This window comes from Bombus fervidus, chromosome 9 (genome assembly GCF_041682495.2).
Source record: "Bombus fervidus isolate BK054 chromosome 9, iyBomFerv1, whole genome shotgun sequence".
NCBI lineage: Eukaryota > Metazoa > Arthropoda > Insecta > Hymenoptera > Apidae > Bombus > Bombus fervidus.
In genome coordinates, this window is record NC_091525.1 from 13877688 (window position 1) to 13894725 (window position 17038).

Sequence of the window (17038 nt, forward strand, 5' to 3'; positions counted from 1 at the left end):
GATCGTTTCGCCTTCTTGTGGTCGATAAGAAATATGACTGTATGACTGCAATTTCATCGAAACGCATCTGCCGACAGCTTCTTGACTAGTGTCGATAACGCAGATCGTTACACTTTAATATGTTTCTCTCTATAGTATCTGTATATATAGGTTTCAAGCACGGTGGTTTTAAACTGTTTGTGGAAGGGATCGTTTAACCGTATCGCCTTCTCAGATATTCCTTGGTAGTAAGCAAAATGGCGCCGCTATGGATGGTGATGTCGTTAGCGGTTTCTTTACTTTTAACACCTTTTCTTATGTTTTTGCTTGCCATAATCTTTTTGGCATCTATCGGAAAGTCACTCGGCGTTAGAAGATTATATATAAAATTGCTGTTAACACTATTTGAGGTAAGAAAATAAGTGAATACAATTTACAATACTTCTCCGGTTAGAGACACATCATGAGCTTATGAATTGAAAACATGATAAACATTTTATGATTTTTTTTTCTCCCTTTTTTTTTTATAGAAAAGGTACGAAAGATTACATGATCTTTTGATATCAAATTCACAATGAAATTTCTAGAACGAAATACGTATTAAACGTAACAATATTGTTTTGCAAATATGAAAAATTGCAATTAACTTTGAGGTAGACATTTTGAATTTTATTCATTCATATATACCCGATTTAATTTGAAGTTTAAAATTTGCACTAATTTACAGATAAAATATTTAAAGGTTTATGTATCGTTTCAAAGTGATGGTCAATAAAATACGTGACTACTATTAAACCAAGTATGTTTCATGCATTGTTTACCTAACAATCAACAAGTAGCAGCAATTCAATATTTAATTTCATTTTTTAGTTTTCCCTTATTTATTTTCGATACAATGAAAACTCTGATTTCATAAGATATGTAATATTTGATAGTTGGAATTGTATTCCGAGCTATCACGTTTTTCTGACAGTTAAAGTAAATGTAAGTTACGCAAAATAATTATACTTAATTCTAAAAACTATGGTATCAAGTTTATTCGTCCGATCATAAATTTCTAACATTTAATTCCATAATCAATAAAAAGCGCAAATAAAATATGTTAATAAAACATGCAAAAGCCTAATTAAATATATTGTTACTACATAAGTATTCTCTATCATATATATATAATATATTTTCAAATCGTGTATTTTAATTTCTAATTTTTATCTTTAGTAAATAAAATATGTTTTTATTCCGGTTTGTATAAATTATTAGTCAAGCTCCCAAATTATCGACCGGTAGAACATCAGTGCAATTCAAAGAATATTTTATTTCTGAATCACTTTTAAATTTACATGTTAACATGATTCTTTTATTCATATTTCATATGAATTATATATATTATATTGATTAATTATATTATATATAATTTAATATACATATTAGATATATTATATATAATTGTAATATTTACATTTAATATAATTATGTATTTAATGTATGTATATATATATAAGTAAGATATTCAATTGAAATTAATCGAAGCGTGCTTTGGCGAACCTCTTACGATGTTACATCGTACATAACGAATTTGTATCGATTTAAAGCCGTTAAATAGCGAAATCCTAATGTTGGAACGATTTGTGCGACTGAAGAATAAAATTAACATTTCCAAGTTTGCTTTTTAGTATATTTATGCATATTAGATTATTGAAAGGAGGAATTTTGCGACGTACGTTCAAATATTTGTCTCGTTAGTCAGAAATATATGATCGTTATTCTGGTAACTTCGAAGTTAAAAAAGGCGACTTTCTCAATAGTTTTTCGATGCCATTTGAATATTAATCGTGTTGAATACGATTCAACGTACAATTCAACGTATTCGAGTTCTCTATTATTTCTACGTACTTGATTTGAACAAATACAATGTGTGAAATTGAAATTAGAGTGCTATCAAAAAATGTAAACTAGCAAAACCATGATTATATCTTCTCACTTTAATCGTATTTTTCTCAGTGTTCTGAAGGTCTAGTTTAGACATGTTCTATGACCGGATTTGAATACAGTATTAAAATATACAGAGGATAATGTATAACAAGTTCAGGGAAATACTCGATCACACATAGATAGTGATGAATAAATTTCAATTTTTTTTTATAAAATGTCAACTTGAACATAAGTTTTCAAGGTCAAAACTTGTTAATGATGTTTTCTCTATATTTTTCTCTTATTCTAGTTTCTCGTTCTCTTATTTACTCTTAGCTTTAACCTGAAACAAAACTCATCGCTCTATCTCGTTCGAATAGGAATTTCCACGATCTTGACGCAAAAAAGAGTATTTTGTTTCGTTGCGCGCTAGATATCAAATTATTCAATTTGCAGTTCATAGTCTGTTCGAGAAGATACGTTCAATATTAAATTTGTTATCTTTGTTTTATGAAATTTGTTAAATTTGTATCCAGAAATAATTAATCGACGTGAATATCATATGGATATGCCGATTGATAACGTAGATTATCTATATTCTATATATCAACATCTTATTTAATTAAAAACGATGTACTGTGCAAAAGTCTCGATGATTTACCATTTTATAAGGGCAATCATATTTTTTAGAAAATATCTCCATACAGTGTTATATAGAAATGCATTTTTATGTTTTATCATGTTATTTATTTATATTATATAGTTTATTTCGTTAGTAATACAAAGATCTTTGCATAAACATGTGTAATTATTCTTCATTGAAATTTCCTTTCTTTAGAAAACTAATTATTCTAGTTTATCAGAGGTCGTTCACCGTACGCATGTCACGATAATACGTGGATCTCCTTTGTTTGGAGAACAGACAAATCGGTGACTGTACAGTTGCGCATAACGAACACGCCAAATGAGTAACATGAAACACTATTCGATCGCCAGTCACATCGTCTAGATTTTTTGACATGGCTCGAATGACGTTACCAAAATACCTTTAAAAGTGAATATTAAGCAACATTCTATACAAAAGTATTTGATAACAAGTTTTCTAATAAAAGTAGTTAAACTTAAATAAAAATGTTGTATTAAACGAAGTACATTACATTAGCAAACGAAAAACAAACATTCTTTGTGTGTTATATAATCGTCAGATCAAGCTATAAATAATAAAATATAGAGGCATTTTACGAAACATCTCGTACGATAATCTTATGCATTCCCTACGCTATCTGAATACTCGCAAATGCTTTCCAAGATATTCTTTTAATTTCTTTTACAATAATCTTACTATAATTACATATGCTGGAATATGCATTATATGTAGAACGAGAACGATGATGTTTCACCTTAGTTGTTTATATATGGGTGTGATATTTATATATTAATATTAATTTTCATTCTTCGCGATCTTCTCAATCTTGATCGCGAATTAATTAATGGAATAGATCTCAATAGAACGATAACGATGATTATGTAATTACAGGCGGTAGACTGAAGACGCGACGTTCTAATTGAAAGGTTGTGCAAGATGAGTACAAACTCGTCAACCTTTTCTTTGATCACATATTTTTAACATGATTACAAGAGAAAAATCGTGAATTGCGACATTGAACATGACGCACCATCATTTCGTCGGAAGAATTTCGTGTAAAATTTAAAAACGCGTGAAAAGAAAGCGGCGTATGAAAATATTTGAATACTCGTGGGTATCTGTCATAGATATATTATGTATGGTACGAGCAAACGATTCGAAATCTCATTAGCATAGTAATGAGGCTCGACTGTCACAGCTACATTGGAAAAGCTTGATACAAACTTAGAAAGGTATATAGAAGATATGGGATTATCTTTAACACTTAATATACGCTTAAGATAATACAAATTTTTTACTAAGTACGTGTTTGCAATAAATAACTTGTAATTTCTATATACATTTTTAGATTTGTTTCAGTTCTCCAATATGATCAGTCGTGTTTCTTTACAGTGCTGATGAAAATTCAGAATATTTTATATAATACATACAATACATATGTACATATATACGTACATAAAAGTTTTTTTATCGTAGGCATATTTTATTGAATAGTTTGCTATTATGGAAAGACTACGTGCAATAAAAATTGACCTGTAATCAATTTGAAAAGAACTTTACGCGAACAAGATGTAACATCTACGATCTCGAACCTACATGCGACGCATACTCCAGCGTAATTGTAATAAAATTATCGTAAAAAAAAAGATCAAGAGAACGTTGTGTTACAAGAGTATTTTATCTTCGCGAATAATCAAATAACTATATTAATACATTACAAATAAATACATTACATTATTATGCGGAATGCTGTACAAAATACGTATAAAAATCTTTTTCTATACTATTAAAAATCATGGACATCAAGTACAAAGTTCAAGAAATTTCTTTTTTGTTGAAACATATTCCTTATCGATTGTCTTCTCGCCAACATTATCGAATATCGTAATGTTGCAATTAATCACATCATTCGTCGAATTTCAAAAAAGCACGTGTCAGTGCAAGGAGCAAATACAATTTATCGAGATACCCGTTTCTTTCGAAACTCTATATTTTATCATAGATATAGCAACCAAATTTCGTTTTCAGATATGATTAACGCGATAATATTGGTAAAGAAGTTCCTTTATCAGAGATACTACAAGTTTAGCTCAATGGAAAATGTATCTTGTCCTTGATGAACTTTCCATTTATGATATATGCCTATCTTTTACCAAAAAAATAAAGATGGATTAGTTAAGTACAAAGTGTACAGATGTCATCAGTGGTTTTTTCTTCTTTTTTTCTTTTCTTTTTTTAATAAAAAGAATTATTATTCGTGTGGAAGTAATTAGTTATGTTATCTAAAAAATAATTCGGATGATTTGAAACAAACGATAAATGTTTTCACTGTATCTTAAAAGTTCCCTTTTTATGTAAATATCAAATAAATTCTTTCCTCGTTGATATTTAAATAAATTTCTTATAACACTTGTTTATTTGCGTCTATGTCAACAGATATATATATATATACGAAGTGTGTAATTAATAATTATGTTACATGTTTAATGAAACCTGTCGTTTTTGTTCGAACTTATGAATAATCAATAGCTGTATTGAATTAGTTACATTAAACTTAATATTTATGATTTATTATCAATTTGATTGATAAGCTTGGTAAATTTAACCTTAAAAAAATTGATGAAATTATTCGGTTTTATCAATTAGGAGGACATTAGCCTGCCTGTTTACATAATCTTTTTACATAATACATATATAATATAGCATAGTAGTATAATTATTATTATATTATATTATAATTATATAGTAGCATAATTATATAATAACTATTTTAGCCTATAGTACTTAGAGTTTTAAGTAATTGTTTCTTGCAAATTATAATCAGATTGATTAATCCGATTGTCTTTCTTGTGTTGTGTAAAGACCATTTCACAAAAAGGTGCTTCATAATAAGAAACGCATTCGTTAGGATCGTTTAAACTTAAATAATTATAGCGTATAAATTGTTTTTATATTTCAGTATGGCAGACAAAACATAGAAAACGTGAAAAAGAAGAATGGTACTTGGAAGCAAAATGACGAAGACACGGACGAGGAGTACGAGTCGAGGCATGTGGAAAAGCAGAATGTGCAAAATTGGAAAACGGAGAGTATGCAGAATGGAGTGAGCAGCAGCGTTATAGCCAGATCGACGGATTTGATTTTGGTACCCGAGCCAGAAATGCAGAATCATAAAAATCATTTGGAGGAAACGAAAACGGAGAATTCACAAACGCCTACAACAAGTACGAGCAAAAACGAGGTAATTTTAATTCTACGTGTTTAATATATATCAAGAAAATATATATACATATCTATGATTACTTGTACAATGGATTGAGAATATATTTTTGTTGCAGACTCTCATACGTAGAGATTCGTTTGAAACCCTGAAAAGGGAATTCAAACCTGCGATCTGTTTGGATTACATTAAAGCTGGTGTAGAAGCTATTATAGAAGATGAGGTGACATCTCGTTTTGAAGCAGAAGAATTGAAAGTAATTTCTATTTCTCTAGACCTATAGATATATATGAATTATTATATAATATAATGATATATTTTTTCTAGAATTGGAATTTGTTAACTAGAACAAATAGACATTACGAGTTCATCTCCTGGAAGTTAACAGTGATATGGATATGTGGATTTGTTATGCGATATTGTTTTCTTCTTCCTTTGAGGATATTCATTTGTTTTGTAGGGGTAAGTTCATTGATTCTCTTTTAATAATGAATCAATAGTATTTAGGAAAGTTGAAACAAATTGGTAGGATGCATATACACTCGATTAATCTCTTATTTCCACATTTACTTTTATTTTAGCATTCTGTTATATTCTATATTTATATTCTGATTTTTGTTTGCCACGAATCTATTTTGAAATTGTCTGTTTCAATACCAAATATAAATTTAGTATTTGCAACTCGACTAATATCAAAGATTCCTAGGTACTGTACATTATAATTGCAACATTTCTTATTGGCTTCCTACCAAATGGTTTTATTAAGAAATGGACATACAACAAGGCTAGTCTCATAGCATTCAGGATAATGTCACAATCTTTATCAGCGACAATTACAATTCATAATCCAGAGAACAAACCAAAACCAGGAGGAATGTGTGTGGCAAATCACACTTCCACAATCGATGTGCCTATCTTATCCACACAGACAACATTCTCCTTGGTAATGAGGCATTACGAAGATATCAATCTTTTGTTTTCAAAATTTGCTGTTGGGAATTTGTCATGATGTCTTGTTGTTTGTAACTAACTAATCTCTGCGTAATATGATGATATCGTTAAAACAAATTCGGAAATTCTGATGTATTAATCCCCTACATTAATATTATTTATAACTGCCCACTGACAGAATTGAAGTACATTGTTAAATGTTACAGGTGAAACGGTATCCTGTAACTTTGCTTTGCAAGTAAAGCTAGTCAGCATTGATACTAAAAGAAAGATCCTTTCTTAGATACAAAGCTTCTGATTTACAGGTGATGTGGCTGACTGCATGTACAGCGGTAGTCGGCTATGTTCCAGAGGGTAGCTTCAAGCGATGGCTGAATTACAAAGTCTCCATAATGTGCTTCGGTGTGTTGTCGAGTGCTCTATCATCAGTAATTACATATCATAATCCGGAGAATCGTCCTGTTAGGGGTATTTGTGTGGCAAATCATACTTCACCTATAGATGTTCTGATACTCATGTGCGATAATTGCTATTCCTTGGTACGTTTTTGTCGTTCTTCGTCTAATAAGTTAATAGTTCCAGCATTATTTGTTTATCGATATGATAACTCGTCCTTTGTCAACTTTTTTGGGTTTTTTGAAATTTGGTTTATATTGATCTTATTTTGTTATTGTGATGTTGTAGTTGTGGGATGTGTGCATGAAAATATATTACCCTAATATTATGTAAAAAGCGATTTAAAATATTCAATAGGAAATATTATTCTAGATAAAACTTGCTTCAAACGAATTTTGCTTAAAATTTGCTTTATCTTAGTATCATGTGCAACGCGATTAATATTATTCCATAGAAAACATTATTTTAGGTGAAATTTGCTTTAAATGAATTTTGCTTGAAATTTGCTATATATTTATTTTTTTTTCTAGTTATTATTGTTATTTGTTTGCATTGCATAAAAATGTATTACTTTAATATTGTGCGAAAGATGATTTTATATTATTCAAATTTTATATTTTAGATAGGTCAAAGACATGGTGGATTTTTAGGTATTCTACAAAGAGCTTTAGCACGTGCTTCACCGCATATCTGGTTTGAACGGTGTGAAGTTAAAGATAGAGAAGCAGTTACAAGACGGTAAATGTTAATTGCCGTGCTGTTAACATATTTTCTTTATAACATTACAATTTTCTTACATACTTTATAGATTAAAAAAACACGTGTCTGATCCTACAAATCCACCGATACTTATCTTTCCTGAAGGCACTTGTATAAATAATACATCAGTTATGCAATTTAAAAAAGGAAGCTTTGAAGTTGGTGGAGTAATTTACCCTGTGGCAATAAAGGTAATTGTGTACGTATTCATGTAAAATGGTATTGATTACCTTAGGTAACCAATTTTATTCTTTTTCTTATAGTATGATCCAAGATTTGGGGATGCATTTTGGAATAGTAGTCGATATTCAATGATACAATACTTATATATGACTATGTCAAGTTGGGCCATAGTATGTGATGTTTGGTATCTTCCTCCGATGTATAGGAACGAGGGAGAGAGCGCTATTGATTTTGCGAATAGAGTAAAGTCTGTGATAGCTAGACAGGGTGGCTTGGTCGATTTACAATGGTAAACTTTTTTAAATAAAAAAAGATATTATTCATCATTATATATAAAGAGAAACAATTAAATTTTCTTTAATTAAATTTTTAGGGATGGTCAGCTTAAACGAATAAAGCCAAAAAAGGAATTGCGAGAGAAGCAACAAGAAGAACTTAGTAAACGACTTAAAGACGAATAAAGTTGAATATGAATCGTCTCTAGTCCCTCTTTCACGATCAATATAATGTGTGATATTTTGCTTAAACGAGAATATTTTACCTGATGTGCTGTTTTATCTTCTTCATGGACATTTATCTGTGCTAAAAGGGGATGATAGAGCGTATGCATGATTTAATTTGTTTAATTTTACAAATGTGATATATTGCGTTATGTTAGATTACTTTTTATACGATGAAAAATTGGTAAATTTCCATAGTAACATTTAAATTCATTATAAGACGATTATTGCAGTATAAACAATTTATCTTAATATTACGATTGAATTTAAATATGAAATATCGCAGGTACCACATTTGTCAATTTTTAATATCAATATTATATAACGAGGCATTACAAATTTATTATTTATACATAATGAAGTGTTTAATATGGACTGGCCGATGGTGTGTGACTTTTTGTGCGTATGATTGAATGCAGCATCAAATTCATCCTATTTATATTGTTACATTTTTAGAATCATCTCATTATCTCATTATCTCATTAATTTGGTACATGGTTATGGATATCTAAGCCCATCTGATATTATACAGGAGGAGTTACAAATTCTTCCCTTTTCCTTTATTCTTTTTTTTCTTTTTTTTTTTTCTTTTTTTTTTCCTTTTTTTTTTTAAATGATAGGGAAAAATATTACTCTTTATTGTAGTGTAAAAAATAAAGTATTTATTCATATTTCTCAAAGAAAGAAATTAGCATATATCAGGGTTCTGCTACTGTACCCATCCCCTGAAAATTATTTGAAATGCCATTCATTACAATTTAAGAGCATAATTGAAATATTTCCTATTTTTGTAAATAATATCATCAAAATTTTGAAAAATGTTCGTAAATTACTATACAATTAAAAAAAGACGTGTTTGTTGTATTTTTATGAAGAAAAGTTATAATCTTCATCTACTGTTCTCAAAATATTGAGAACATTTTATTCACGTTATAATTAATGTTTGGATTTTAATTAGATTAGAAGTTATTATTCTAATAACATTTTAATATTTTGTATATGTTTAATATAATAATAATTTAATGTCCTGTATTTAATATTTTTTAATTCAAATAGTAAAGATTAATTAAAATAATTCATAATTGTATGTTTCATAGAATGTGTAGAATATATTTTTATGTTTGATATATAAAGTTTGCACGTGTTAATAGAAACACAATTAATTGCTCTAACAAACGAACTACATTCTTAGGTTGTTGTAGAAATTAAATATTGTAATAATAATAACATAACTTATTTAGAATGTAAAACTATCGGTCACACGTGCAAGGTAAAGGAGTCACTTAAATTGGATATGAGTTTATAGATTCATCTACTCAACAAGTTATGGCGCTATGTATAATATCACTATTCAATTTTTTATACGAAAAATATTAAGATATATTTTTATGTAGTAATGAATATATAGAGGGATATACATAAACAAAACAACAAAAGGAATATGTGGCTGTCACTGTAATTTTGACAGTAACATAAACATAGTCAACAACAGTATGAATCAATGCTTTATTATAACTCTCCTTCTATCACATATCAAAAGTATTGTATATATATATATGTGTGTATGTATATATATGCTAGTCAATAATATACTTCCATCAAACGAATATAAAGCACAAATGAAATTGTTATGTCATCGTGCAATCTGAATTATATGTAGAGAATGTATATTTGATAATTTAAATAAGTACGTTAGTTTCATGCAAAATATGATACCATATGCATGCAAAGTTTATATATACCAGTAAATAACACAAGTATATTTGTAAGCTACATATATTTATTTTACAATAACCATAATCTTACAACGATTAAATGATTTACATGATCATTTGACATATGTACATAAAGGATTCTATTTGGATATTAAACAAATATGTTTATTAGATTTCTTGTACTATCACGTAAATACGAACAAACCAAATGTCATTTTGAAAAGCTATGGCAATATTGATTTAATGTCCAGTATATTTGATTAAAAATTTGTAATGACTAAAAATGGCCGAAACTATCATTTAATTAACACTTTTTTGAACTGGAATTTCTTCGCTAAACTTCTCAGCTTCTTGCTGTTCTTCAAATAATCTAATTAATTTTTCTGTTGCTGTTGGTTTCAATTTAATAGCTTCACCAATCTTTTTCTAAAAATGAATAAAATATATATATATATATGTATCATAATAAAACATATAAGTGGAAGAAGCTTTCGTATTTACATCTGGAAATTTGACTTGATTCAAAGATGGATCTTTAAAAGTGAATGGTGTCCAAGGTCCTTGAATAGAAGGAAAATCTGTATGCCATAATTTAAGTAATCTGTAATCTGGACCATTATGATATTGAGTCTTCAATAATTCCATCCATTGTATAATATCCAGCCTGCTATAATCAGCAACACACATCCAATGTGTTTCTCCATTCACTATGATATACATAAATATTTCAATATTATCTTTTACCATTTAAAGTTTTTCTTAATACAATAAGTAATAAATAAACTTACAATATTCTGCTTTTATAATTGGACTTCTGTGCCTTCTTGGTTTAACATATACTACGACTGCAGGATTTCGTTTTGCATAATCAATTAAATCATGTTCCAAAAAACTTCTGTATATGATAAAAATGTAATAAATATTTTTATGTAGGTACATATCTATGTACATACAACCGGCATGGGATATTGCAGGTTATGTTTCAAAAAAAAGAAAAAAGATATAAACTATGTGCATTAATGCAACAATTATGACTCAAAAGAGAGATTCAGAATTTTCGCCTGTCATAGCCTCGATACATATGTAATATAAAAATTTAATTTTGACGAAGAGGTTGGAGAAGGAATTGTCTTACCTCATTCCAAGACTACCACCGTGACTTTTACAGAATTTTATAGTTATTCTTTGTAACTGACACACATAACGTCCGACACCAATGCCAAAGGGTGCACGCAAAAATCCAAATTTTTGAAATATATGTTTATTTGACATATTTGTAGATGAAAGTACTCTTCACCTTCACCGATTCCACACGGTATCGTGTTTTGATAAACATATACATACATACACATATGCGGTACATACTTACCTACAGGCTAATCTTTTAGAAAACAAATTAAGAAACTTCTAGTGTTATATATGTATATTAAAATAAGACTATTTTTCATTTTGTGTTTTAATATGTTTTTTCTACATTTATTCAAATTTTTCATAAATTTTTTAATGTTTCAGTCGAAAGTGAATTTAACCTACGCGACTTCAGTATCAAAGGAAAGATCATGACATTTAACTATTGTCGAACCATCGTGGTTCAATTACGTTACATTTCACGGGTGGTAAAGGGACGGGTATTATGGAAGGCAACGACGTAGGTAAAAATTCTCCTGGCCAAAGATGAACGGCATCCATGAACAGAAATCCAATGAGGATTCCATGCATAAGAGGGGCTAATATTCTTAATAATCTACTTCTTGGCGGTTTTTGTGGCCACACAAAAATTAATCGGGATCCATCTATCACAAAAAGAAGAAAAAGTTTGAATTTTTATATAATTTATACAATTATATAATTTATATAATTTTGTGTACTAGTGGATTTAGAAATAATAGATATGTGTGGTAGAATATGCATGGAGTTGAGAAGCTCTACTTGTGTTGCGACGGATAATAGACGATTTAACATGATGGGGACTGACGCCGGGAGGAGCACTAAATATTCCATTTCCGCTGCAAGTCTTTCTTTTTTTATAACTAAATCTGCGAGCACCACTTTGTCCATACAAGATACGATCTTCGAAATTGCGTTCGTAGTTGGCTCTAATAGAGCCTGTAATTGTACTTCCTGTGCTATCCTGAAGAGATGTGCTGGTTCCGGTCAGCAAAGAATATTTATCGTCGTCCGTGTCACGACTAGTCAGGTCCTCCGTTCTTCTATTAAATAAAAATTCATTTGCAAGCTAACTATCAAATTTACCATAAATTGAATTTAATTTAATTTCTTAATTTTATTAACTCTTGATTAAGTCGAGAGGCAACATTGTTATCCACTTCGATTTGCTCCAGATTTCAAACAGTGCAATATATTTTATATCTTTTCCCCAATAAGTAAATTAAACAGATCTAATACATTTTGTACAATACGTTACGTTAATGCATGTTGATTTTCGTTGCGCGTAAGACTGTCAAAAATGATTAATGATATCGGAGAAAACATACGACCTTCTTCGATAGTATTTTTTAAGAATACTGTCATTGCTAATTTCAATCTGTGTGTTATCGGCGAGAATGGTAATTAATACGGAAATATGTTATTCAACTTGAAACTGCCAATAACAAATATATAACAAATTAATGTTCACATGTAATATCAAAATTTCAAAGATAATGTCATCAAAGTTACGTCGTTTATATACATAATTCATCAGTTTAAACGCTACGTAGCATACAAATAACGTGAGAAACGTTTAAAAAGTTTTGCATAAAAAATGATAATATTTTACTTGTGATTACAGATCTATTGTACATATTGTTATTCGATTTTGAGCTTGAACGAAAAATTTTATTTTGAACAGAAACTACGCCTTAAGAATCATGACGTCTCGATGTAAATGTAGGTGATGCTAAAAATAATTACTTCAACTAAAAATAATTACTTCATAAATTATGCAGACAAAATATATGTTTGATAAAGCGTCGTTCGACTTTCCTTTCTTTATTTTTAGGTCCGAAATCAGACACGAAGGCGAGCGAACATTCCTCGCCCTATTTCGAAGATATCACAATGAAGATAAAGGAGCGACGTTGCGATCTTCTCGGTAGACAGAAATATTTGAAAGAAAAAATTACGACGATGGAACGATCGATTCCTGCATTAATAGCGTACAATATGTGGATGTCGAAAAATTGCGACGACGCGCCGTACTGTAAAATTCGCAAGATTATGAAGATGTTCGCTCCTTATCCGGACCAAACTGAGAAACTTCTCGAAAGTCTGAAGAATGCTGTGAAGGATCTGAACAATGAGACCGAGGAGTTGCATGTACGGAACGATTGAAATTCAGCGTTTAATTCGGGTAAATCTTACCAGTGTGCTTGAATTATCGCTACAAAATTTGTCGTTTCCTGAATGCACCTGCATTTTTGCATTATATCTTCTTATCTTAAACGTATAATAATAAAAGTCAATTTAATCGCAGGAGAAGATCATCCAAGCGGATGTTAAATTGGAAGAGACAGAAATGGAATTAGAATCTTTGGAACTTATAAATAAGGAGATGAACAATAAATTGGAGAATTTGGAGAAAGAAGTACGGTGTCACACTAGTCCGAGCCTTCACTCGATACATTCCGAGGATTTACTTTGCTTGACGAAGATTCGTCAACTAGCCGAGGAAGAATTCAATCTGAAGAATTGTATTAAACAATTGGAAAAGAAGGAAACGCTTTTCAAGGAACATATGGATCGATTATTAACGTCTAAGGAGTATCAAAGTGTTTGCACTCGAAAGAAAGTCGTTAGCTGCATTGCAGATTTAAATGGTAGCGGGAAAAGAATATGTTACATGCCTAAAAAATGTTTACTGCATAAACAAAATGAATCAAAGAAAAAACAAGAAAAGGAAAAAGCTGTCATCGTTAGTGAAAATTATACATTTAAAGTAGAATAATGTGATGAATTGATATATTTTTTATTTCCATATTCTTACAGTCACGAGCTGACGCAGTAATTTCTACATCGAGGCAGAATATTGAAAAATGGGATCAAGAAACTGAGCCTGAACAGCCCAAGGGAGAGATCGGAAAAATGTCTTCCTGGATATCGAATTGGTGGTCAAATAACGAAAAATCGGAAGTTGCACCTCAAATGAGAAACGCAGATACGCACACATCGTTTGTTGCGAATAATGTACAAAAATTTATTTCATCGTTATAACAAATTCTTCACTATCATTCATTTTTTGATATTTTATAGGTATTAACTGAAAAATTAACTACTGCTACAGTTAAACCCAGAACTCAGTCGCCCACTACTCAAAACAAATCGAACGGTGAGAAAACAAGCGATGATGAGCCAATCAAATTGTCAAAAGCCAACTCGAAGTCAGCGCAGTGTCATCGCCCTTGTTTTACTCCTCAGGATCTTGAATATGTTTTGAAAAAAACATGTGTAGGAAAACATATTCCTCCTTGCAAAATCCCTTGTAACAAACCTATCAGAAGTTATGCTACATCTTCAAAGAAACCTTTCTACGAGCTACCACATTATACAATGGCAGATCATGGTATGCGTATATATAATGTAGCAAGTTGTCTAATGAGAAGGACAGAAACTAATATGAAAATAAAATACAGGTATTCGAACAGGGTGCAAACCATACGTGCTACCTTGTGATCTCAGAAATCCCTGTGATATTAGAGGTCCCTGTGAAATTTGTCCATCGACGCCCTGTCCACGTCTAGTTGGAAGCTGCAGGTGTAATTGCAGGGGCAACTGTGCCCGTGGGTTATCCAACGCACCATGTAACTGTAGCGATGATCCGCTAGGTCCTTCCGGCGAATATCAACCAATTGGTTCAAAGCAGTTGGCTGAAGAGGACAGTGAGGATGAATTTTGCGAATGTTGCTCATGCGGTTGTGAAGACAGTGATGAATCATTGTGCCAATGCACCTAACCGTAAGAATTATTTATTGTTCCATTTGTTATGACGTAAAATTAGACTGAAGGGATTTCATGAAAAAAAGTTCTCTTTATTAGTGTTGGTTTATAAAATAATATTAAAATTCTGTGTTGTAGGGGTAGTATTTGTGGTGACTAAATCTGAAACTAAATCAAACAAATAATTATGAAATGAGGAAGTTTCAAATATTATTTTTTATATTAAGCAATTTTTTAATACATACTTTTCAGGTCTTAAGCCAACTCTTTTATTACAATTCATACTATTTATTGTATTCATATCCTTTGAACTTAATTCAAAATCAAAGATATTAAAGTTTTCTTGTATTCTCGATTTTGTTACTGATTTAGGAATCACTATGTGTCCACGTTGTATCTATTTAATAAATTTATTTTTTTTTTTTAATTTGACTTACGAATGTGATTAAAGAGAATTTTGTCATTAAAATACATACTTGATATCGCAGTACTACTTGAGCAGGAGTTTTTTTGTATTTGGTAGCTAGCGCTGTAATTTTTGAGTCTTCTAACAGTACAGGCTCATCAACATTAAGACCTGGCTTAGCAAAAGGACAGTAAGCAGTAATCAGGACTCCTTTAGAATTACAAAAGTCAGACAATTTCTTCTCAATTAAATATGGATGGCATTCAACCTGATTTGTCACTGGTTTTATTGTACAGTTAGAAAGTATTCGTTCCATTTGTTGATAATTGAAGTTGCTCACTCCAATGTTCTTTACAAGACCTTTCTTTACAAGATTCTCCATTGCATGCCAAGTATCGACATAGTCGGTATCATCGTTTATAGATTTACCATCAGCATCTTTAGGGAATGGATCATCACCAGCTGTAAAAAGAAATATATTTTATTTATTAATTAAGCAGAAACAAAGATTAAAACTTACGCTTGAACCCCATTGGTGTGTGCATCAAGTAAAGATCGAGATATTCAAGCCCAAGATTATTCAAAGTTTTTTTTAATGCAGGTTCGACTAGATCAGGTTGATGGTCCGTGTTCCACAATTTACTCGTGATAAAAATATCTTCCCGTTTAATAACGCCTTCTTTAATTTTTGCGGCAACTGCTGCACCAACCTCTGGTTCGTTTCCATAAACGGGGGCACAATCTAGATGCCGGTAGCCGATGTCAATGGCATCTTCAACTGCTTGAATCACTTCATTCGGCTTGGACTATTCGACATAAAAATGTGAAATAAATTACTACAGATGAACGTAATTAAAAAATGGTTCGAATTCCGAATTTTTTAAATAATCTTGATTTAACATTATGAAAGTTACACTGATAAATCCAAAAACATATTTAGTAAAACTTAAGTAGGAATTATGTTATAAAAAATATTGTCTTTTTAAATTGTAATGTACCTGCCAAGTACCCAAACCAAGAATGGGACAAGTATTGCCATTATTAAATTTCACGATTTGTTGCGCCATCGTCACATATGCATTCGAAATAATACATTAATGAATTGACGCTCAGCGTTAATCGAAGCTCCTATTTATATTATACAGTACCACAAATTTATTATCTTCCACACTTACCATAAAATGATAAAAGATATGGATATCTGATTGATTTTTCCTAACAGACTCAACACAATCAGAAAAATAAGAACGTGTATTGACTGAGAGTGTCGCATATATACAACTAAGACCGTATAACAACGGGTAATTTCTCAGTTCTGTGGTGTAATTCTTTATCTGGCTTTATCAGTTTATCAGAATGATTCTGACAATTTGAAGTTGCTTCGTCATATCTACTATTATTTCAAATTGTTATACCCGTTCCCACCTTTCCTTTTTG

The 17038-nt window shown here is 30.5% G+C and overlaps 5 protein-coding genes across 10 annotated transcripts; 2 read left to right on the forward strand and 3 right to left on the reverse strand.

Moving 5' to 3' along the window:
* Window positions 1-185: 185 nt before the first annotated feature.
* Window positions 186-10433, forward strand: Gpat4 (Glycerol-3-phosphate acyltransferase 4). 4 transcript variants are annotated; one of them, XM_072010072.1, is made up of 10 exons: window positions 186-389; window positions 5496-5777; window positions 5875-6012; window positions 6084-6218; window positions 6463-6699; window positions 7013-7246; window positions 7726-7841; window positions 7912-8053; window positions 8126-8334; window positions 8419-10433. In XM_072010072.1, exons 1-10 carry the CDS (start codon window positions 237-239, stop codon window positions 8504-8506), a joined length of 1734 nt encoding a protein of 577 aa, XP_071866173.1. In that variant the 5' UTR covers window positions 186-236; the 3' UTR covers window positions 8507-10433. The 4 variants fall into 4 exon arrangements, with proteins under 4 accessions (XP_071866173.1, XP_071866175.1, XP_071866174.1 ...); XM_072010074.1 differs by lacking the exon at window positions 6463-6699 and having other exon boundaries at window positions 189-389; XM_072010073.1 differs by lacking the exon at window positions 7013-7246 and having other exon boundaries at window positions 190-389.
* Mrpl43 (mitochondrial ribosomal protein L43) lies at window positions 10304-11532 on the reverse strand. Its single transcript, XM_072010105.2, has 4 exons — window positions 11396-11532; window positions 11049-11155; window positions 10762-10967; window positions 10304-10686 (listed from the first exon to the last, which is right to left on the reverse strand). The coding sequence occupies exons 1-4, from the start codon at window positions 11530-11532 to the stop codon at window positions 10561-10563; spliced, it is 576 nt and encodes a 191-aa protein (XP_071866206.1). The 3' UTR covers window positions 10304-10560.
* Window positions 11533-11745: 213 nt separating this feature from the next.
* Window positions 11746-12792, reverse strand: LOC141445834 (uncharacterized). Its single transcript, XM_074111914.1, has 3 exons — window positions 12787-12792; window positions 12190-12496; window positions 11746-12053 (listed from the first exon to the last, which is right to left on the reverse strand). The coding sequence occupies exons 1-3, from the start codon at window positions 12790-12792 to the stop codon at window positions 11827-11829; spliced, it is 540 nt and encodes a 179-aa protein (XP_073968015.1). The 3' UTR covers window positions 11746-11826.
* LOC139990661 (uncharacterized) lies at window positions 12495-16408 on the forward strand. Of its 2 annotated transcripts, XM_072010082.2 has the most exons (6): window positions 12495-13149; window positions 13262-13578; window positions 13736-14173; window positions 14248-14445; window positions 14512-14821; window positions 14892-16408. In XM_072010082.2, exons 1-6 carry the CDS (start codon window positions 13131-13133, stop codon window positions 15209-15211), a joined length of 1602 nt encoding a protein of 533 aa, XP_071866183.1. In that variant the 5' UTR covers window positions 12495-13130; the 3' UTR covers window positions 15212-16408. The 2 variants fall into 2 exon arrangements, with proteins under 2 accessions (XP_071866183.1, XP_071866182.1); XM_072010081.1 differs by lacking the exon at window positions 12495-13149 and having other exon boundaries at window positions 13426-13612.
* Window positions 14418-16895, reverse strand: LOC139990664 (aldo-keto reductase 1B-like). Of its 2 annotated transcripts, none has more exons than XM_072010090.1 (5): window positions 16777-16895; window positions 16122-16407; window positions 15672-16063; window positions 15441-15592; window positions 14418-15363 (listed from the first exon to the last, which is right to left on the reverse strand). In XM_072010090.1, the coding sequence occupies exons 1-5, from the start codon at window positions 16777-16779 to the stop codon at window positions 15315-15317; spliced, it is 882 nt and encodes a 293-aa protein (XP_071866191.1). In that variant the 5' UTR covers window positions 16780-16895; the 3' UTR covers window positions 14418-15314. The 2 variants fall into 2 exon arrangements, with proteins under 2 accessions (XP_071866191.1, XP_071866190.1); XM_072010089.1 differs by lacking the exon at window positions 16777-16895 and adding an exon at window positions 16600-16740.
* Window positions 16896-17038: the final 143 nt, after the last annotated feature.

Excerpts from the sequence above, each read along its gene's own strand:
- Gpat4 (XM_072010072.1), top strand. The coding sequence starts at position 237 with ATGGCGCCGCTATGGATGGTGATGTCGTTAGCGGTTTCTTTACTTTTA. Across the intron at positions 8,054-8,125 it reads TTTACCCTGTGGCAATAAAG|TATGATCCAAGATTTGGGGA; the intron begins GTAATTGTGTAC and ends TTTTTCTTATAG. Across the intron at positions 8,335-8,418 it reads GGCTTGGTCGATTTACAATG|GGATGGTCAGCTTAAACGAA; the intron begins GTAAACTTTTTT and ends TTAAATTTTTAG.
- Mrpl43 (XM_072010105.2), bottom strand. The coding sequence starts at position 11,532 with ATGTCAAATAAACATATATTTCAAAAATTTGGATTTTTGCGTGCACCC. Across the intron at positions 11,156-11,395 it reads GGTGGTAGTCTTGGAATGAG|AAGTTTTTTGGAACATGATT; the intron begins GTAAGACAATTC and ends TATCATATACAG. Across the intron at positions 10,687-10,761 it reads ATCAAGTCAAATTTCCAGAT|AAAAAGATTGGTGAAGCTAT; the intron begins GTAAATACGAAA and ends ATTCATTTTTAG.
- LOC141445834 (XM_074111914.1), bottom strand. Across the intron at positions 12,054-12,189 it reads TATTATCCGTCGCAACACAA|ATGGATCCCGATTAATTTTT; the intron begins GTAGAGCTTCTC and ends TTTTTGTGATAG.
- LOC139990661 (XM_072010082.2), top strand. Across the intron at positions 13,579-13,735 it reads ATGAGACCGAGGAGTTGCAT|GAGAAGATCATCCAAGCGGA; the intron begins GTACGGAACGAT and ends ATTTAATCGCAG. Across the intron at positions 14,446-14,511 it reads CATCGTTTGTTGCGAATAAT|GTATTAACTGAAAAATTAAC; the intron begins GTACAAAAATTT and ends GATATTTTATAG.
- LOC139990664 (XM_072010089.1), bottom strand. The coding sequence starts at position 16,668 with ATGGCGCAACAAATCGTGAAATTTAATAATGGCAATACTTGTCCCATT. Across the intron at positions 16,408-16,599 it reads TTGGTTTGGGTACTTGGCAG|TCCAAGCCGAATGAAGTGAT; the intron begins GTACATTACAAT and ends TATGTCGAATAG. Across the intron at positions 15,593-15,671 it reads AAGTAGTACTGCGATATCAA|ATACAACGTGGACACATAGT; the intron begins GTATGTATTTTA and ends TTTATTAAATAG.